The sequence below is a fragment of the Oncorhynchus mykiss genome, chromosome 32, assembly GCF_013265735.2.
Source record: "Oncorhynchus mykiss isolate Arlee chromosome 32, USDA_OmykA_1.1, whole genome shotgun sequence".
Taxonomy (NCBI): domain Eukaryota; kingdom Metazoa; phylum Chordata; class Actinopteri; order Salmoniformes; family Salmonidae; genus Oncorhynchus; species Oncorhynchus mykiss.
The window spans coordinates 39,767,306-39,789,358 of record NC_050572.1 but is presented as its reverse complement, the minus strand read 5'-3'; the positions used below and the strand labels follow the sequence as shown (position 1 = coordinate 39,789,358).

The 22,053-nt window shown below is 43.0% G+C and overlaps 1 protein-coding gene across 1 annotated transcript in view; it reads left to right on the top strand.

Annotated features, from left to right (window-relative positions):
• LOC110488484 (ephrin-A3-like) overlaps positions 1–22,053 on the top strand; it is a 92,626-nt gene that overhangs the window by 55,407 nt on the left and 15,166 nt on the right. Inside the window, exons 2-3 of the mRNA XM_036971383.1 lie at positions 16,339–16,649; positions 19,786–19,851. Coding sequence (XP_036827278.1) covers positions 16,339–16,649; positions 19,786–19,851 — 377 coding nt within the window. The remainder of the gene's footprint in view (positions 1–16,338; positions 16,650–19,785; positions 19,852–22,053) is intronic.

The following is a 22,053-nucleotide window of genomic DNA, read 5'->3' as shown; positions in this document are numbered from 1 at the left end:
ATATGATAAAGTACATCAAAACTGCCACGGACCCGTGGCTCTGTAGGCACTGTATATTTTTAGACATCATTCCACATTTTTACAAGCTGTTTCTGTGCCTCTTTCTCCACCTTCCTCTCTCTTCCTCTCACACCCCTCTCTCTTCCTCTCACCCTCTTTCTCTCACCCCCCCTCTCTTCTTCTCTCTCTCTCTTTGTTATATGGTCTGTCTGAGAGTGAGACGAGAGTCTGCAGTGATTAACACTGATTGAGTACACTCATTCAGTGTCGGTGTGTAGACATTTTACTTGTACCAAAAGTCCTCACAAGAATAGTAAACCAGCAAAAATTCTGAGAATTTAGAACATTTTGCCAGTCCCCAAAATTAGGGTTAGGGGTTAGTAGTTAGGGGTTAGGAGTTGGGAGTTAGGGGCTAAGGTTAGGGTTAGGGTGTGTGTGTGCGTGTGTGTGTGTGTGTGTGTGTGTGTGTGTGTGTGTGTGTGTGTGTGTGTGTGCGTGCGTTAGAATTAGGGTTAGGAGTTAGGGGCTAAGGTTAGTGTTAGGGGTTAGGGAAAATAGGATTTTGAATGGGAATCAATAGTTGGTTCCCTAAAAGTCCTCACAAGTATACAGTAGTATAGACACAACTGTGTGCGTGCGTGTGTGCATGTGAGACTGGGTGTGTGTTAGACTGTGAAAGTGTCAATCATCTGGCCAGGGTGTCAGAGTAGGGAGAGGCACAGCTGTGGGATCTTGGCAGTTCAGATGGTTCTGTGTGTATGTGTTTGTTCTTGTGTGCGCATGTGTGTGCCTGTGTGTGTGTGCTCACTCCCGTGTACATGTGTGTTTTCCCCTTTGTCTCATTCTCACCTTGTCTTGTTTCCATAAACACCACCTTCACAGATGAACACAACCCCAGTTTTTAACCCAGAAGTGCAATATCAATGCAGTCTGTAAAAAACCTCCTCCATCTTTTTCTACTATGCTATTTTGTCCTTCAAAATAGATATGGTCCCATATTAGGCTACGTTAAAGTGTTTATTCTGCCCATTGAAAGTGTTGCCCATCTAGTCTTGCATAGTGCACCCTATGGGCTGTGGTCAAAATTATTGCACTATATAGGGAATAGGGTGTCAATTGGGACACAACCACTGTATGGTGGATCGAGCATGATGCCCTCAGCCACACCAAGACCCTGACTGCATGGGGTGTTTTTGGTTAAGTGACTCTTTCAGCTGCACAGATTCACACCCAAATCTAAGAAAAACTATATTAATTATGAAAAGGCACCAGCACATTGCTGAGCTGCAGTACCATCCACTCTAAGGGGGGGGGGGGGGGGGGAAGAAAGAGCGGAGGAGAGAGAGTGAGGGAGGGAGTGGAAGAGAGACTGGAGCTGGAGACACAGAAGGTGGGGGTAGGAAGAAGAGAGAGAGAGAGAGAGAGCTCAGAGCTGTATCATCCCAAATATAGCCAGACAGATATGGCTATCCTATCTAAAGTGTTTGTGTTGTCTGGGCCACGGTACTACAGCCCAGGCCAGGCCAGCACAGGTTGGGCCCTAGAGCAAAGGCAGACGACACAGCCAAGGCTTTGTTGCAATCGTCTTCAAACACTCCTCGGTACCGAGGTGTGACAACGCGCCAGGCAGGAATCTGCTGCCCACGACCATTCCAGCCACTTTCCAACAACTAGAGAGGAGAGATGGGAGGATATCTCTCTCTCGCCTCTATCTCTGCTGGGCACTTGTCGTGGTCTATCATTTTTATCTTCTCTGTAATCTGCTGCTTCTCAGCTGATGTCACTAGGTATGTCTGAAATGGCACCCTATTCCCTTTATAGTGAATAATGCTCCAAAAAGGCTCTGGTCAAAAGTGATGCACTAAGGAGGGGATAGTGTACCATTTCGGACACAGCCACTGTGCTGTAGTTTGGGGGCTGGGCTTTTCCATGATGAGATGGCAAAGCATACACATTCATTAATATGATCACCATAGGTACAGGCTACACACTACGACATGGACTTAATACATTCGATTTTAGGATAGTACAAGATTATACATTGTGCTCTATAACCAGTGTTACAGGCTTTGGTTTTTCCATGTATGTTTTAAGGTTGGACTTTAGCACGTATAGCTCATTAGCATGTAGGGCGCACCTTGTTAGTCAGTATTTGCTCCACCTGTGCTGGTTTCCATCTCATTAGTGGGAAGGTGTTTCACCTGTGCTGGCCCAGGTGATATTTAAGAGTGTCTGGCCCATTTTAAAAATTTAACCTTTATTTAAGCAGGTAGGCTAGTTGAGAACAAGTTCTCATTTGCAACTGCGACCTGGCCAAGATACAGCAAAGCAATTCGACACATACAACAGCACAGAGTTACACATGGAATTAACAAACATACAGTCAATAAAACAGTCGAAAAAAAGCTATATTCAGCATGTGCAAATGAGGTAGGATAAGGGCGGTAAGGCAATAAATAGGCCATGCTGGCGAAGTAATTACAATATAGCAATTAAACACTGGAATGGTAGATGTGCAGAAGATGAATGTGCAAGTAGAGATACTGGGGTGCAAAGGAGCAAGATAAATAAATAGATACAGTATGGGGATGAGGTAGTTGGATGGGCTATTTACAGATGGGCTATGTACAGGTGCAGTGATCTGTGAGCTGCTCTGACAGCTGGTGCTTAAAGCTAGTGAGGGAGATATGAGTCTCCAGCTTCAGTGATTTTTGCAGTTCGTTCCAGTCATTGGTAGCAGAGAACTGGATGGAAAGGTGGCCAAAGGAAGAATTTGGGGGTGACCAGTGAGATATACCTGCTGGAGCGCGTGTGCGGGTGGGTGCTATGGTCACCAGTGAGCTGAGATAAGGCAGGGCTTTACCTAGCAGAGACTTGTAGATGACCTGGAGCCAGTGGGTTTGGCGATGAGTATGAAGCGAGGGGCAGCCAACGAGAGCATACAGGTCCTGCTCCTGTTGTCTTGAGAGATGATTTGTAGAAAAACATCCATTTGTCTTATTTTCCCTGTTTTAGTTTTGCTAGACTTTTTGGTTTGCTTCCGGTCATTAATTTCGGAACCCCTCCTATAACACCACCTGTTTTGGTTGTTGTCAGTGACTCTTTGTTAGTTCCCCCTTCTGTTTGAGTGACATTTTTTGGTTTTCTAGGTGGGGAACGTAACAACCAGTTCTGGAGTGGGATTTCAATGATGGTGGGTTCTGTGAATTTGGAAAAAATGAGATTGTTTATTATTATGCTGCACTTGGTTGAGCACACAAACTCAGCAAAAAAAGAAACGTCAACTGCGTTTATTTTCAGCAAACTTAATGTGTAAATATTTGTATGAACATAACAAGATTCAACAACTGAGACGTGAACTGAACAAGTTCCACAGACGTGACTAACAGAAATGGAATAATGTGTCCCTGAACAAAGGGGGTTTAAAAGCAAAAGTAAATGTCAGTATCTGGTGTGGCCACCAGCTGCATTAAGTACCGCAGTGCATCTCCTCCTCATGGACTGCGCCAGATTTGCCAGTTCTTGCTGTGAGATGTTACCCTACTCTTTCACCAAGGCACCTGCAAGTTCCCGGACATTTCTGAGGGAAATGGCCCTAGCCCTAACCCTCCGATGCAACAGGTCCCAGATGTGCTCAATGGGATTGAAATCCAGGCTCTTCACTGGCCATGGCAGAACACTGACATTCCTGTCTTGCAGGAAATCACACACCGAACGAGCAGTATGGCTGGTGGCATTGTCATGCTGGAGGGTCATGTCAGAATGAGCCTGCAGGAAGGGTACCACATGCGGGAGGAGGATGTCTTCCCTGTAACGCACAGCATTGAGATTGCCTGCAATGACAACAAGCTCAGTTCGATGATGCTGTGACACACTGCCCCAGACCATGATGGACCCTCCACCTCCAAATTGATCCTGCTCCAGAGGACAGGCCTCAGGCTCATTCCATAAGCGATAAACGCGAATCCAACCATCACCCCTGGTGAGACAAAACCGTGACTTTTCAGTGAAGAGCACTTTTGCCAGTCCTGTCTGGTCCAGCGACGTTGGGTTTGTGCCCATACGCAATGTTGTTGCCGGTGATGTCTGGTGAGAACCTGCCTTACAACAAGCCTACAAGCCCTCAGTCCAGCCTCTCTCAGCATATTGCGGACAGTCTGATGAAGGAATTGCACGTACCTGGTGTAACTCGGGCAGTTGTTGTTGCCATCCTGTACCTGTCCCGCAGGTGTGATGTTCGGATGTACTGATCCTGTGCAGGTGTTGTTACATGTGGTCTGCCACTGCGAGGACGATCAGTTGTCCATCCTGTATCCCAGTAGCGCTGTCTTAGGCGTCTCACAGTACGGACATTGCTATTTATTGCGCTGGCCGCATCTGCAGTCCTCATGCCTCCTTGCAGCATGCCTAAGGCACTTTCACGCAGATGAGCAGGGACCCTGGGCATCTTTCTTTTGGTGTTTTTCATAGTCAGTAGAAAGGCCTCTTTAGTGTCCTATGTTTTCATAACTGTGACCTTAATTGCCCACAGTCTGTAAGCTGTTAGTGTCTTAACGACCGTTCCACAGGTGCATGTTCATTAATTGTTTATGGTTCATTGAACAAGCATGGGAAACAGAGTTTACAATGAAGGTCTGAGAAGGTATCTAGATTTTTACGAATTTCTTTGAAAGACAGGGTCCTGAAAATGGGCCTTTTCTTTTTTTGCTGAGTTTACTTCCTCTGACATGTAATTCCAGCTAATGCCCATCTTTGTCTTCTCAATATAGTTGGCGGTCCTTGACGAGCCAGCCAATGAACTGTTCATTGATTTTATTTGACAATGTAACATTTTTGTTTATTGTCTTGTCAAAACACGCACATTTTAACACTTGTCAGGGATGACAGTCAATTACTTATTTACATTGTGGTTCCTTATTTCCATTCATAAGAACATTGAATCCATATTAGAAGAAAAATAGTCATCCTGCAGTTTAAGTAAACTTGCAGACCATCTTTGTCTGGGTATTACATAGACAGTCAGAATAAGGAACTTACTTTGGAGAAGACCTTGACATAGGTGCACTCACTTCAATGATTTATCACAAAGAATACCTTGAATGTATGTATTCTCTAAGTTAAGTTAAGGTCTTTATGTACCTGCCGCCCAAGTCATGGCCCTGAGAGAGCGAGAGATGGAATAAACAAAGAGAGATACCAAATGTTCTTGTGCCAGTCAATTATTTAGGAAGTAAAACATGGTCCATCATCCGCCGCTCTGCTTTTGCTACTCTAAACCTGTATGGCACCGACTCATATCAGGATATAGATTTAGCCGATACTTGAATTTTCCTCAGCACTGCCCCAGTGTCCTCAGTACTGCTCCAGGCAGAAAGAGGCCTTCTCTGGAGCATACATAGTGTTTTTCTTTTCTGCTGTTTCTGTATGTGTATGTTGTAATTATTTTATATATACAGTGATATACAGTGCCTTCAGAAAGTATTCACACCCCTGGCATACACACAATACCCCATAATGTTAAAGTGGAATTATGTAGTTTTTTTTATTCTGCAAGTTAATAGAAAATGAAAAGCTGAAATGTGTTCATTCAATAAGTATTCAACCCCTTTGTTATGGCAAAGGGTGTGATAGTGTTTAACATGATTTTTGAATGACTACCTCATCTTTATACCCCACATGTACAATTATCTGTAAGGGCCCTCAGTCCAGCAGTCAATTTCAAACACAGATTCAACCACAAAGACCAAGGAGTTTTTCCAATGCCTCGCAAAGAAGGGCACCTATTGGTAGATGGGTCAAAATAAGACATTGAAAATCCCTTTGAGCATGGTGAAGTTATTAATTACATTGGTGTATCAATACACCCAGTCACTACAAAGATACAGGCGTCCTTCCTATCTCAGTTGCCAGAGAGGAAGGAAACCGCTCTCAGGATTTCACCATTAAAACAGTTCCAGAGTTTAAATCCGAGGATGGATCAAAAACATTGTAGTTACTCCACAATACTAACCTAATTGACAGAGTGAAAAGAAGGAAGCCTGTACAGAATACAAAATATTCCAAAACATTCATCCTGTTTGTGACAAGGCACTAAAGTAATATTGCAAAGAAATTAACTTTATTTCCTGAATACAAAATTTTATGTTTGGGTCAAATCCAATACAACACATTACTGAGTACCAATCTGCATATTCTGAAGCATCGTGGTGGCTGCATCATGTTATGGGTATGCTTGTAAATTAAGGACTGGGGAGTTTCAGGACAAATAATAAACATAATGGAGCTAAATTTGCATACCGTAGATTTGTGTGTGTGTGTGTGTGTGTGTGTGTGTGTGTGTGTGTGTGTGTGTGTGTGTGTGTGTGTGTGTGTGTGTGTGTGTGTGTGTGTGTGTGTGTGTACTCTGGCTCAGACATAAAGTTCACCGTACTCTATTGGGCTTGCTGAGGTTGGCACTGTTGAAGGCCCAGACAATATGAGTAGCATTCTTTTCTCCTCTCTCTCTCTCTCTCTCTCTCTCTCTCTCTCTCTCTCTCTCTCTCTCTCCCTTTCTACTTCTCTCCAATTTCCTCTCTTCCGTTCTATCCCTCTCTCTCACTCTCTCTTCCTCTCTCCCTTTCTCTTGCTCTCTCATACTCTCTCTCATCATTCTCCCTTTCCATCCTTTGTCTCGCTCTCTGTGCGAACCCAAAGGAGAGGCTTAAAGAGTTGTAGCAGACTTCCTATGAGAGCTGCTGAGGCTCTCACACCCCACACTTCAAAGCTCAGACACTGCTCTTTGAAACCTTAGAAGTAGGTATGGTTCTGTTGTCTTATGGCTTCAGTGTATTTCTTCCTGGGTTTACTTTTTTATTCCTCGGGTTGTTCGCTGGCAATCTTTGTTCTTCTATTTATGTGTTTGTCTGTTGACTGTGTGTGTGTGTGTGTGTGTGTGTGTGTGTGTGTGTGTGTGTGTGTGTGTGTGTGTGCGTGTGTGTGTGTGTGTGTGTGTCTTACACAAGTCAAATGTAATGGAGTCTGTTGCACATGTTGTTAATGGTTGCCATTCGTACAAGACCTGTACATAGCTAGACATGACTGCCTTGTCGAGTTGATAGGTACTGAGGTGAGACCGGTAGCCTCACCGACAGCACACATTCACAAACATTCTCTTGTCATTGGAGGCTGGTTCAATGTTGACGATGATGTGTTTTCTTGTATACCAACTATGGCAGATATTATTGTTGAGGGGGGACGCCAGAGGGAGGTGCTCATTTTGGAAGTGAGTTGCTCTTTTCACTCTTACATGGAGCAGGCCTTTGCTGACAAGTTACTGAAATACCAGCCCCTCAGTGTCACGCCTGAATAGCCTCGGTTAGAAAGTGCAAGCTTGTGGTGCTGATATTCGGGAGTCTCGGCCATCTACATAGGCTGAGAGTACATGGTATTCAGATTTCAGTCCTGCATAAGACCGAGGCAAAGCAGCTAACGAGGTACTGCTCCGTGTCAGCAGTCATGGGCAGCCTAGCTCTGTGGAGAAGGAGGTGCTATCTATATCCACACAGTGCCTTGCGAAAGTATTCGGCCCCCTTGAACTTTGCGACCTTTTGCCACATTTCAGGCTTCAAACATAAAGATATAAAACTGTATTTTTTTGTGAAGAATCAACAACAAGTGGGACACAATCATGAAGTGGAACGACATTTATTGGATATTTCAAACTTTTTTAACAAATCAAAAACTGAAAAATTGGGCGTGCAAAATTATTCAGCCCCTTTACTTGCAGCAAACTCTCTCCAGAAGTTCAGTGAGGATCTCTGAATGATCCAATGTTGACCTAAATGACTAATGATGATAAATACAATCCACCTGTGTGTAATCAAGTCTCCGTATAAATGCACCTGCACTGTGATAGTCTCAGAGGTCCGTTAAAAGCGCAGAGAGCATCATGAAGAACAAGGAACACACCAGGCAGGTCCGAGATACTGTTGTGAAGAAGTTTACAGTTTTTGGATACAAAAAGATTTCCCAAGCTTTAAACATCCCAAGGAGCACTGTGCAAGCGATAATATTGAAATGGAAGGAGTATCAGACCACTGCAAATCTACCAAGACCTGGCCGTCCCTCTAAACTTTCAGCTCATACAAGGAGAAGACTGATCAGAGATGCAGCCAAGAGGCCCATGATCACTCTGGATGAACTGCAGAGATCTACAGCTGAGGTGGAAGACTCTGTCCATAGGACAACAATCAGTCGTATATTGCACAAATCTGGCCTTTATGGAAGAGTGGCAAGAAGAAAGCCATTTCTTAAAGATATCCATAAAAAGTGTTGTTTAAAGTTTGCCACAAGCCAGGTGCTCTGGTCAGATTAAACCAAAATTGAACTTTTTGGCAACAATGCAAAACGTTATGTTTGGCGTAAAAGCAACACAGCTCATCACCCTGAATACACCATCCCCACTGTCAAACATGGTGGTGGCAGCATCATGGTTTGGGCCTGATTTTGAAATACAGGACCATTCTGGAAGAAAACCTGATGGAGTGTGCAAAAGACCTGAGACTGGGACGGAGATTTGTCTTCCAACAAGACAATGATCCAAAACATAAAGCAAAATCTACAATGGAATGGTTCAAAAATAAACATATCCAGGTGTTAGAATGGCCAAGTCAAAGTCCAGACCTGAATCCAATCGAGAATCTGTGGAAAGAACTGAAAACTGCTGTTCACAAATGCTCTCCATCCAACGTCACTGAGCTCAAGCTGTTTTGCAAGGAGGAATGGGAAAAAATGTCAGTCTCTCGATGTGCAAAACTGATAGAGACATACCCCAAGCGACTTACAGCTGTAATCGCAGCAAAAGGTGGCGCTACAAAGTATTAACTTAAGGGGGCTGAATAATTTTGCACGCCCAATTTTTCAGTTTTTGATTTGTTAAAAAAGTTTGAAATATCCAATAAATGTCGTTCCACTTCATGATTGTGTCCCACTTGTTGTTGATTCTTCACAAAAAAATACAGTTTTATATCTTTATGTTTGAAGCCTGAAATGTGGCAAAAGGTCGCAAGGCACTGTAAGTGTCCAAATATCCGTGTCCTTAGAAATGTTGGAATCCTTCTCGAGTGTAATGTGATTTGTGGATTCAAAAAAAGTATTTCATATTTGTGTGTGTGTTTGCATGCGTTAGTGCTGCTAGATTGTGTCTGTCTGTCCTATTGTGCGCACGTGTCTGTGCGTGCATGCGTGTCCACATACCTCCTCCGGGAGTCCTCTTACCCCTTGGCTCTTCTACACCTTTGTCTCATCAATGTGGCCTGTAGCCTTGAGAGGAGGCATGTCTACAAGACAAGCACTGTGTTCTCATATGCCTTCGCCGCTACACATGTGCCTGACATTCCCACTGAGATGGGCACTGTGATGAGAGTCTCCATTCTCTGACAGAACCCATTTACTGTGCGCTCTCAGAGAGCGAGCAGAGCGAGGCTCGTCCGCATCACAGCTTTTTGTATTGGTATCAATACAGCTCTTCTGAGAGAATGAGGTATTAGATGAAGAAAGAGAGAGGGAGAATGAGATATGCTTTTCATCAGGAGGCACTTTGAGAATGAGTAAAGGTGAGACCGAGGCCTTTTAATATCCACTCACAATTAGAGACTCACCTTCAGAGATGGGGCTGTGTCCCAAATGGCTCCCCATTCCTTACAGTGCACTACTTTTGACCAGAGCCCGGTTTCCCAAAGGCATCTTAAGGCTAAGTTCATTGTTAGAACATAGGATCCAATAGTGATGAACTTAGCCTTAAGATGCTTTTGGGAAACCGGGTCCTGGTCAAAAGTAGTACACAAAATAGTGAATAGGGTGCCATTTGGGATGCTGGCACACTCTCCTTTCATACCTCTGTTGATAGAACATAAGTTATTATAGGCTAGTAGTTCTGTACTTCTAAAGTACACTCTAAAGAATGTACTTCAAAGTCTGGTATTTATTTGTTGTTGTGTGACATCACTTGGTGGTCTTTCACTATCAGCTCTCCACCAATCAGAGAGCGGACAGTTTCCACATACTCCCTCTATTGGCTGTTTTGCCTGAGATAGTGACTGTCACATGCTGGAATCACTACAGTCATCGGACGGTATTAATTTAGTAGCTCCAATCTGCAGCCAGACCTGCCTCCATTATGGGGACCTGTTTCCCTAATGTGTGCAGTCAGACTGAATTACAGAGACTGGTGGTGTGTAGTGTGTGTAATGTGTAGAGCAGCACCCACCACCACTATTCTGAGTCATCTCTGAATCATCACTACAGTATACTCCAGTCAGATCCAGGGCCAATCCCAGACCTGAAAGGCTGTAGCATCTAGCTCTTTTTTTCCCCCACGCGTCAGCATTCATTTTCAGCCTCCATTTTGGATCGGAACACAGTAAACCGTGCGCTAATTACGAGGCTAACCCAATCAGCGGAGGGAGGATTTGCTGGAGACTGTGTGTACTTTTACTTGGAGACGATGTAATAACTTTTGGTGCTAAGGTACGGGGAAAAGCAGCAGAGCCTGTCCCTGTCTCGTCCCGCAGCTAGAGGAGCCTGTCAGTCTTTTATTAGTTAGACGATTGGAGAAATCAGAGGAAGAAACTGATTGTGCATCACTATGTTACTGGTACATTTATTCCGTGATTGCACCTGTGTTTCAACTGTAAATCCTTAATGGTGACCTTGAGGGAGATGATTGAAGATGTCATGATGTTTGTATTGGGATTGAATGAAGGTTGTTTGATGGTCAGACTAAGAAACCAACCTGAATGTGAGTGGCATGTATACAGAACAAAAATAGAAATGCAACATGCACCAATTTTAACGATTTTACTGAGTTACAGTTCATATAATAAAATCAGTCAATTGAAATAAATTCATTAGGCCCTAATCTATGGATATCACAAGACTGGGAAGGGGCGCAGCCATGGGTGGGCCTGGGAGGGTATAAGCCCAGCCAATCAGAATTAGTTTTTCCCCACAAAAGGCATTTATTACAGACAGAAATACTACTGAGCTTCATCAGCTGTCCTGGTGGCTAGTCTCAGACGATCCCGCAGGTGAAGAAGCCGGATGTGGAGGTCCTGCACTTGCACGGTTAGACATGGTCAGCGGTTGTGAGGCCGTTTGGACTTATAATATTATCTTAATTTTCTTCAATATCTTGCAACATTTGCTCACTGATGAATGCAAACCACACCGAAACATGGTCCTGTTCTGTTCTTTGATTATAGTTTGGCAGGAATGGTATGGACGTACTGCCAAATTCTCTAAAATGATATTGGCTGCGGCTTATGGTAGAGAAATTAACATTAAATTCTCTGGCAACAGCTCTGGTGGACATTCCTGCAGGCAGCATGTCAACTGCACACTCCCTCAACTTGAGACATGTATGGCATTGTGTTGTGTGACAAAACTGAACATTTTAAAGTGGCCTTTTATTGTCCCCAACACAAGGTGCACCTGTGTAATGGTTATGCCGTTGAATCAGCTTCCTTCTATGCCACACCTGTCAGGTGGATTGATTATCTTGGCGAAAAGGAGAAAAGCTCACTAACAGGGATGTAAACAAATTTGTGCACAACATTTAAGAGAAATAAGCTTTTTGTGGGACATTTCTTTCATTTATTGGATCTTTTATTTCAGCTCATGAAACATGGGATCAACACTTGTTGCCTTTAAATTTTTGTTCAGTGTAGCTACACTAACACTACTAATACTAACAGTCAATGCTGTTACTGTAACAGCAGGGACATGAATGTAACTATAATGAACTATGTAACATAATGAATCATGTAACGGTAGTGACCATTTTATGTGTGCGATGGCAATCTCAGACTAAAGTATGAAGTGAATGATAGAGCAGCGGAATAATTTAGTGTGAGTCGTCAGGCTAGGTCAGACAGCAGCGTGCATGTGAACAGCGTGTAGGTCTAGTGATCTACTATTACTAACAGTTAATGCTTTAACTGTGATAGTATTGACAGTGATGTAAAGGTAATGACCATATTGTTTATACTCATCCACAATGGAGAGGTTTGGTTGGATATGATGGTCAGAAAGCAGCCTGCATGTAAACAGCATGTAGATCTACTATTACTAACAGTCAATGCTGTTACTCTAACAGTATTATTGTCTGTGATGTAACGGTAATGGACATTTTGTTTATGCTCATTCACAATAGAGGTTGGTTTGGTTGGAAATTGGATTTTGTTTAGATCTTCCACTGCAGAACAGACCGCTAGTTTCTGTCCACTCTGGTCTCTTTCTTTTACAGTATCTTTGTTATTTATTGATAGCGGATGTATTCTCAAAATACTTGTTTTAGTGGTGCAAGGTACAGTGGTGCTATCTTTGTCTTTGTCACTCCCCTCTCTCCCTCGCTCCCCCCTGTCTTCACCAGCTTCTGCCGACTGTACTAACGAGCAGTGCTTTCACACTCATAGGAAAATGATGATGATACAGCAGAAACGACACAGAGACAATGCACAGCAGAGAGAGAGTGAGACAGGATGAGAAAGAAAGGCACCATCACTCTTTTTTCCCCCTGCACTACTACATCTACGTGTATCCCTGGGGTGCACTACATCTCTGTCTCTCCCTCTGCCTCACTTACTCTCCATTTTATTCACTTGTTTGTCATCATTCACTGTGTTTTCCTCTCTTTGTCCTGCTTAGATTCTCCCACTAACCCTCCTCCACTTCCTCCTTTTCTCACTTTCTCTGTTGTTAAATCTTCCTCCCTTTTCCCCACCCGTCCTTGCCCCACCACCTAAAGTGTCATGGGTCACTAAGTGGACTGCTTATACACTGAACAAAAATATCAAATATGTAGGTCCCATGTTTCATGAGCTGAAATAAAAGATCCCCTGAAATGTTCCATATGCACATAAAGATTATTTCTCTCAAATGTTGTGCACAAATTTGTTTATATCCCTGTTAGTGAGCATTGGCAAGATAATACATGGCGTTGTGTGGGTGAGCGGTGGGGTTATGGTATGGGCAGGCATACACTACGGAAAACAAACACAATTGCATTTTATCGATTGAAATTTGAATTATTAAAAATACCGTGACGAGATCTTGAGGCCCATTTTTTTTTTATGTATCTGTGACCAACAGATGCATATCTGTATTCCCAGTCATGTGAAATCAGGGCCTAATGAATTTGTTTCAATTGACTGATATCCTCATATGAACTGTTACTCAGTAAAATCAATACAATTGTTGCGTTCATATTTTTGTTTTGTATATAAGCCTGTGATTCAACACACCTACAAAGCATCCTCTTCCCTCCTCTGACTCTTTCTGTGCCTTTATGACAGAACTGTGATCTAATATTCTGTCCTTGTGTTATGTGTTATGCGTAGTGTGCTACTAAAGCCTCGGTGTTCAACACTCACTCACACACACCCACATGCACACATGATATACACACCCACTTGTAAATGCACACCCTCACTCATTCCTTTCTGCCTACTCTCTCAATGACAGAAGCTCCTTTCCCTATGTATTTATACATTTGCATCCAAGCTTCCCCATCATCACATTCTCCATCATTCCTCTTCCTTTCCCTCTTTTACTATCTCTTACTCTAGTCTCCTCTCTCTCCTCCCCCCCTCTCTCCATCTCATTCCCTCTCTCTCTTTCCCCTCTCTCGTTTTCTTCCCTCCCGTCTCTCCCACTCTCTCTAAATATAGTCCCTTTGAAGCATGGCTGTGTTTCTTTTTACAACACTGCGAGACAAAAATCTGTCATCCAACATCTGAGGGAGGAGTGGGGTACGAGCGATGAGATAAGATTGATGCCAGGGAAAGAACAGTGGTTAAGGGATATGATATTCTTCTCTCTCTGCATATGTGTAATGCAAACAAAGAGAAGGGAAAAGACAGAGGTATCGATTGTGGTAGAGAAAAATACCCAGAAAAGGAGAAATGTTACTACACTATAATGAGAGGGAGGGAGAGAGAGAGCGAGGTGATCCTCATTTTGTAATTGAATAATAATCTCCCTTGAGACCTGACCTAGTATTGTGTCTGTGCGAGTGTGCATGTGTGTGCTTGTTCACTCATGTGTGCGTTTGCTCATTTTCTGTGTGTGTGTGTGTGTGTTTGTGTGTGTGTGTGTGTGTGAGAGAGAGATTGTAATTGAATTGAGAGAAAGAGTGCGAGAAAGAAGAGGGTGAGAGGAAACCCTAGGGCTGAATGCAACGCAATACTGCCGCCTAATGTTACATAGTAGTATATACCGCTCCAGTTGTTGCAGATTTCCCCTGCCATTTATCCTGACACAGCTAAGGATATCTCACATCTAATCAATTGTCCTTTCCATCCCTTCAAGATAAGCATAATTATGATAATGAGTGTACAGTTGAAGTCGGAAGTTTACATACACCTTAGCCAAATACATTTAAACTCAGTTTTTCACAATTCCTGACATTTAATCCTAGTAACAATTCCCTGTCTTTGGACAGTTAGGATCACAACTTTATTTTAAGAATGTGAAATACCAGAATAATAGCAGAGAGAATGATTTCTTTCAGCTTTTATTTATTTCATCACATTCCTAGTGGGTCAGAAGTTCACATACAATCAATTAGTATTTGGTAGCATTGCCTTTAAATTGTTTAACTTGGGTCAAACATTTCGGGTAGCCTTCCACAAGCTTCCCAAGCATAAGCTGGGTGAGCTCCTGACAGAGCTTGTGTAACTGAGTCAGGTTTATAGGCCTCCTTGCCTGCACACGCCTTTTCAGTTCTGCCAACAAATTTTCTATAGGATTGAGGTCAGGGCTTTGTGACGGCCACTCCAATACCTTATCTTGAGAAGTTGTTTCAATATGTACACATAATTTCCCTTCCTCATCATGCCATCTACTTTGTGAAGTGCACCAGTCCCTCCTGCGGCAAAGCACCCCCCCCCCCCCCCCCCCCCCCACACACAGACACACAACATTGTGCTGCCACCCCCGTGCTTCACAGTTGGGATGGGTGTTCTTCGGCTTGCAAGCCTATCCCCTATTTCCCCCAAATATAACATTGGTCATTATGGCCAAACAGTTATATTTTTGTTTCATCAGACCAGAGGACATTTCTCCAAAAAGTACGATCTTTGTCCCCATGTGCAGTTGCAAACCATAGTCTGGCTTTTTTATGGCGGTTTTGGAGCAGTGGCTTCTTCCTTGCTGAGCGGCCTTTCAGGTTATGTCGATTTAGGACTCGTTTTACTGTGGATATAAATACTTTTGTACCTGTTTCCTCAAGCATCTTCACAAGGTCCTTTGCTGTTGTTCTGGGATTGATTTGCACTTTCCGCACCAAAGTACGTTCATCTCTAGGAGACAGAACGCGTCTCCTTCCTGAGCGGTATGACAGCTGCTTGGTCCCATGGTGTTTATACTTGCGTACTATTGTTTGTACAGATCAACATGGTACCCTTATGACATCATTTTCTGAAATTTTCCAAGCTGTTTAAAGACACAGTCAACTTAGTGTATGTAAACTTCTGACCCACTGGAATTGTGATACAGTGAATTATAAGTGAAATAATCTGTCTGTAAACAATTGTTGGAAACATTTCTTGTGTCATGCACAAAGTAGATGTCCTAACCGACTTGCCAAAACTATAGTTTGTTAATTAACAGGACATTTGTGGAGTGGTTGAAAATACGAGTTTTATTATTTTTATTTTATTTTACCTTTATTTAACTAAGCAAGTCAGTTAAGAACAATTTCTTATTTTCAATGACGGCCTAGGAACAGTGGGTTAACTGCCTTCAACTGTACATAGTATTGTTAACTGCCATGTTATTGGGTAGGATGTTAAATCATGTCACCTCATTTCCTCACCTAAGGCTAAAGTGTTGACTGTATACACACGCACGCACACACACTTCACATGTCCCAACCCTAGACTGACCTTCGGTACCTTCTAACACACTGGTACACTGTGTTCGGTCGCCGTGGGTGCATGGGACCCTTCACATGTCAGGGTATCTCTCCTCCCTGTGGTAGAAGAGCTACATGTCTACAATGGCATGATCTCCTTCCACCTCACTGACCTAGACTATGTCATGCTCATGGGAATAACATTAGGCTTGAAGGATTGGGTATTATTTTCTGCAGCAACCCTGGTTGGTTTTGGGACTGGGAATAGAGTGAGAACATTACTATTTGTATGCACAGGTAAAGTAGTCCCTCCCTGATAAGAGTTTTATACTATGCTGTTACTCATCGTTGTATTTTTTTCTTCTCTTTTTTTTCCTTTTCTTTTTTTCTTCTTCCTTCATCTCCATTCCATCTTTCTCTTCTTCCTCTCCAACCTCTCTCGCCAGTCTACGGACGGAGGGCTACACGGTGCAGGTGGCGGTGAACGACTACCTGGACATCTACTGCCCACACTACAACACTACTGCCGCCAGCCAGCGGGGGACACTGGAACGCACTGTGGCCGAGCAGTACGTCCTCTACATGGTCAGCTACCGCGGCTACCGCACCTGCGACCCCCAGATGGGCTTCAAGCGCTGGGAGTGCAACCGGCCGCACGCGCCCCACGCACCCATCAAGTTCTCTGAGAAGTTCCAGCGCTACAGTGCCTTCTCCCTGGGCTACGAGTTCAACGTGGGTCATGAGTACTACTACATATGTGAGTGGAATATTTCTATTAAGTGTATATAGAAGTCCACTACTGGTCAAAAGATTTAGAACACCTACTCATTCATTCTTTATTTTTACATTGCAGAATATTAGTGAAGACAAACTATGAAAAAACTATGAAACACATATGGAATCATGTAGTAACCAAAAAAGTGTTAATCAAATAGCCACCCTTTGCCTTGATGACAGCTTTGCACACTCTTGGAATTCTCTCAACCTGGATCATGAGGTGGTCACCTGGAATGCATTTCAATTAACAGGTGTGCCTTCTTAACCTCTCTAGGCTAGATAGGACGCTACCGTCCCACCTGACCAACATCCAGTGAAAGTGCAGGGCGCCAAATTCAAACTACAGAATTGTAAATATTTAACATTCTTGAAAATACACATGCAATATGTCAAAATAAGGCTTAACTTCTTGTTAATCCAGCCACGGTGTCAGATTTCAAAAAGGCTTTACGGCGAAAGCAAATTATGCCATTATGTCCATTTATTTGGCGCGTTTGATCCAGAAAAACACCGGTTCCAACTCGCGCAACATGACTACAAAATATGTAATAAATTACCTGTAATCTTTGTCCAAACATTTTAAACAACTTTCCTAATCCAACTTTAAGTATTTTTTAACGTAAATAATCGATAAAATTTAAGACGGGATAAACTGCGTTCAATAGCAGATAAAAACAAAGTAGAGCGAGCTTTCAGGTCGACTCGACCCTCGTTCTGAACAGCCCTACTTCTTCATTTCTCAAAGGAAAAACATCAACCAATTTCTAAAGACTGTTGACATCCAGTGGAAGTGATAGGAACTGCAAGCAAGTACCTTAGAAATCAAGATCCACATAGAAAAGAGAGTGACCTCAAAAAAATTATTCCTGGATGGTTTGTCCTCTGGGTTTCGCCTGCCAAATAAGTTGTTATACTCACAGACATCATTCAAACAGTTTTAGAAACTTCAAAGTGTTTTCAATCCAAATCTACTAATGATATGCATATCCTGGCTTCTGGGCCTGAGTAGCAGGCAGTTTACTTTGGGCACACTTTTCATCCGGACATGAAAATACCGCCCCCTAGCCTAGAGAGGTTAAAAGTTCATTTGTGGAATTTCTTTCCTTAAAGCATTTGAGCTAATCAGTTGTGTTGTGACAAGGTAGGAGTGGTATACAGAAGATAGCCCTATTTGGTAAAAGACCAAGTCCATATTATGGCAAGAACAGGTCAAATAAGCAAAGAGAAACAACAGTCCATCATTACTTTAAGACATGTATGTCAGTCAATACGGAAAATTTCAAGAACTTTGAAAGTTTCTTCAAGTGCAGTCGCAAAAACCATCAAGTGCTTTGATGAAACTGGCTCTCATGAGGACTCCCACAGGAATGGAAGACCCAGAGTTACCTCTGCTGCAGAGGATAAGTTCATTAGAGTTACCAACCTCAAAAATTGCAACCCAAATAAATGCTTCACAGACTTCAAGTATCAGACACATCTCAACATCAACTGTTCAGAGGAGACTGTGTGAATCAGGCCTTCACGGTCAAATTGCTGCAAAGAAACCACTACTAAATGACACCAATAATAATAAGAGACTTTCTTGGGCCAAGAACCATGAACAATGCACATTAGACCGGTGGAAATGTGTCCTTTGGTCTGGAGTCCAAATTTGAGATTTTTGGTTCCAACCTCCGTGTCTTTGTGAGATGCGGTGTGGGTGAACGAATGATCTCTGCATGTGTATTTCCCACCGTAAAGCATGGAGCAGGAGATGTTATGGTGTGGGGGTGCTTTGCTGGTGACACTGTCTGTTATTTATTTAGAATTCATGACACACTTAACCAGCATGGCTACCACAGCATTCTGCAGCGATACGCCATCCCATCTGGTGTGGGCTTAGTGGGACAATAATATGTTTTTCAACAGGACAATGACCCAGCACACCTCCAGGCTGTGGAAGGGCTATTTATCAAGGAGAGTGATGGAGTGCTGGATTATTCTTTTTACCTTTGTTTTACTAGGCAAGTCAGTTATGAACAAATTATTATTTACAATGATGACCTACCCTGGCCAAACCCAGACGACGCTGGGCCAATTATGCGCCGCCCTATGGGACTCCCAATCACTGTATCATGTGATACAGCCTGGATACGAATCAGGGACTGTTTTGACGCCTCTTGCACTGAGATTAAGTATCCTAGACCGCATAAGATGACCTGGCCTCCACAATCCCCCGACCTCAACCAAAATGAGATGGTTTGGGATGAGTCGGACCGCAGAGTGAAGGAAAAGCAGCCAACAAGTGCTCAGCATATGTGGAAACTCCTTCAAGACTGTTTGAAAAGCATTCCAGGTGAAGCTGGTTGAGGGAATGCCAAGATTGTGCAAAGCTGTCATCAAGGCAAATAGTGGCTACTTTGATTAATCTAAAATGTATTTTAATTTTTAACACTTTTTTGGTTACTACATGATTCCATATGTGTTATTTCATAATTTTGATGTCTTGTAGAAAATAGTAAAAAGAAAGCAAAACCCTTGATTTAGTAGGTGTTCTAAAGGTTTGGACCGGTAGTGTATAATAATGATGTAATGATGAGTAAGGAGCTGAGATACTCGTTCTCTACATTGTTACAGTCGAGTAATGACAGTAGGTTGCATGGGCTATCTATATAGCGCTTTCCCAAGTGCAGGTACTTTACGTCGTAAGTGGAAATTCGCTTCAGCCATTAGCAATGTGTAGCACTCACCCACATACCTTAGTAAGTTAGAGTTGGACTATTACAGCATTCAATTTGTGAGTCATTAAACTACTTTAGGTCATTTAACTCTTACACCACATTCCTAAATATACTTTGTTCTTTGTGAATAAACATACCACTATACAGTAACTGTTAAACTGCTGTAATAAACTCTAATGAACATTTCACTTTGGTTGCATCCCATTTGGCACCCTATTCCCTATGTACTACACTTTTTTTTTGTCAAAGGCATACATGTCAAAGTAGTTCAGTATGTAGTGAATATTGTGCCATATGGGACAAAACCATATTGTGCCAAGAAAGCCAAAGCCATGTTAGTTCATAGACTGGCCTCTAGATGGCACATGGCTGACCTGTATCTGTGTTCTGTTGAAGCCACGCCCACCCATCACCACGGCCACAGCTGCCTGAGACTGAGAGTCTACGTCTGCTGCTCCACGGGTGGGTCTTGCTCTCTCTCTCGCTCTCTCTCTCTCTCTCTCTCTCTCTCTCTCGTATACACACACTCAGTCACATGCACACAGACACAGTTGACACAGGAGACCTGAGGCTACATGTTTTGACAGTGATTTCCCAGTGTTCTTATAGTGAGGTTATTTCTATCTCACTGTGTTCCAGGGTTGTATGATGATCTATGTTATTCTGTGTTCCAGGGCATTGGTAGTAATGTACAGTGTTATTCTGGGTCTCAGTGCTCTAATAGCTTTTGATAGGTAAATCTCTCTTCTATCCTGATGTGCTCTCTCCCTCTGATGCTTTCCCCCTTTCTCAACTGCTCTCCTCTCTCTCGTTCTCTCCCTCTCTCCCTCTGCCTCTCTTCAACTTCCCTCTCTATCTCTCTCTCTTTATTTCTCTCTCTCTCTATCTCATTTTCTCGCTCACTCCTCTCCTGCCCCCCTCTCTCCTCTCCCCATCACGCTGATAGTTGATTCTCTCTCTGATAGTGACATTCTGTGTTATTTTTACTCCAGTAGCCTCTCTCCCCTGCAGGCCTTTGATCAAAGCCCTGTGCTGAAAGCTCTCCCTACTTCTCTAACCTTGTCAGCATTAATACATCCCACACCCAGGCCAGTGTCAACTTCTGTGTACACATCACCTTAACCTCCTCTCTGAGTGTCAGGGCTAATCTATTGAAGTGTCCACTTGGGGGGGGGGGGGGGGGGGGGGGGGTATAAAGTGGATATAAAGTGTGTGTGTGTCCGTGTGTTTTCCAATGTGTGTGATAGTGTTTACTTTACAAACGACAACCGTTACTCTGCAAGGTCTGCTTAGTAGCCTAGCTATCATCTGAACCCAATTGCTATTCACATTCCACTTTATCTCTGCCCTATCCCTTTTGTTTTGAGACCATTTTTCTCTACAAATACACATACTTACCATATGCCTCATATCTTGTGCCATATGCTACATCCCTCTTTGCAGTGCAATAGAATATGGATAAGCAATGTGCATTCTCATTTAAAATCTCACTGAGCTGATGTTAATGTAATGCCAAGTCTAGACTATCAGTGTGTGTAATACTTTCCCTCTCAGTGACTATGCCTTCATCTTCTGCTCGATAGCTTCACCTCATAGTATATCTTTATGTACTGGACTGGAGTATCCTGGCATTCACACAAGATGTGTCCCAAATGGCACGCATTCCCTTTATAGTGCATTACTTCTGACCTAGGCCTATACGGTGTACTATAAACTGTAGCACTATATAAAGTGCACTCAGAGAGAATTCAACCCCTTCCCTTTTTCCACATTTTCTTATGTTACAGCCTTATTGTAAAATGGTTTAAATAAAACATTTCCTCATCAATCTACACACCATACCCCATAATGACAAAGCGAAAACAGCTTTTCAGATTTTTTTGCAAATTTAATCAAAATAAAAACATATCTTATTTACATAAGATGTTTCTTCAACTTGATTGGAATCCATGTGGTAAATTCAATACAATGGACTTGGAAAGGCACTCACCTGTCTATGTAAGGTCCCACAGTTGACAATGTATGTCAGAGCAAAAACCAAGCCATGAGGTCGAAGGAATTGTCTGTAGAGTTCCAAGACAGGATTGTGTTGAAGAACAGATCTGGGGAAGGGTACCAAAAATGTTTGCCGCATTGAAGGTTCCCAAGAACACAGTGGCCTCCATCAATGGAAGAAGTTTGGAACCACCAAGACTCCTCCTAGAGCTGGCTGCCCAGTCAAACTGAGCAATCTGGGGAGAAGGGCCTTGGTCAGGGAGGTGACCAAGAACCCGATGGTCACTCTGACAGAGCTCCAGCTGTGTTGTGTGTAGATTGACAAATGTGGAAAAAGTCAAGGGGTCTGAACACTTTCTGAAGGCACTGCCTGCCAAAGGGGCTTCAACACTGCCTTCAGAAAGTGTTCAGAACCCTTGACTATTTCCACACTTGTTGTGTAACAACCTGAATTTAAAATGTCCCTGGCCTACACACAATAACCCATAATGTCAAAGTGGAATTGTGTATGTAAAATGTTGATAAGTATTCAAACCCTTTGTTATGGCAAGCCTAAATAAGTAAACAAATAATGAAGGGGCTCCCGAGTGGCGCAGTGGTCTAATACACTTCATCTCAGTGCAAGAGGCGTCACTGCAGTACCTGGTTCAAATCTGTCAGTGATTGGGA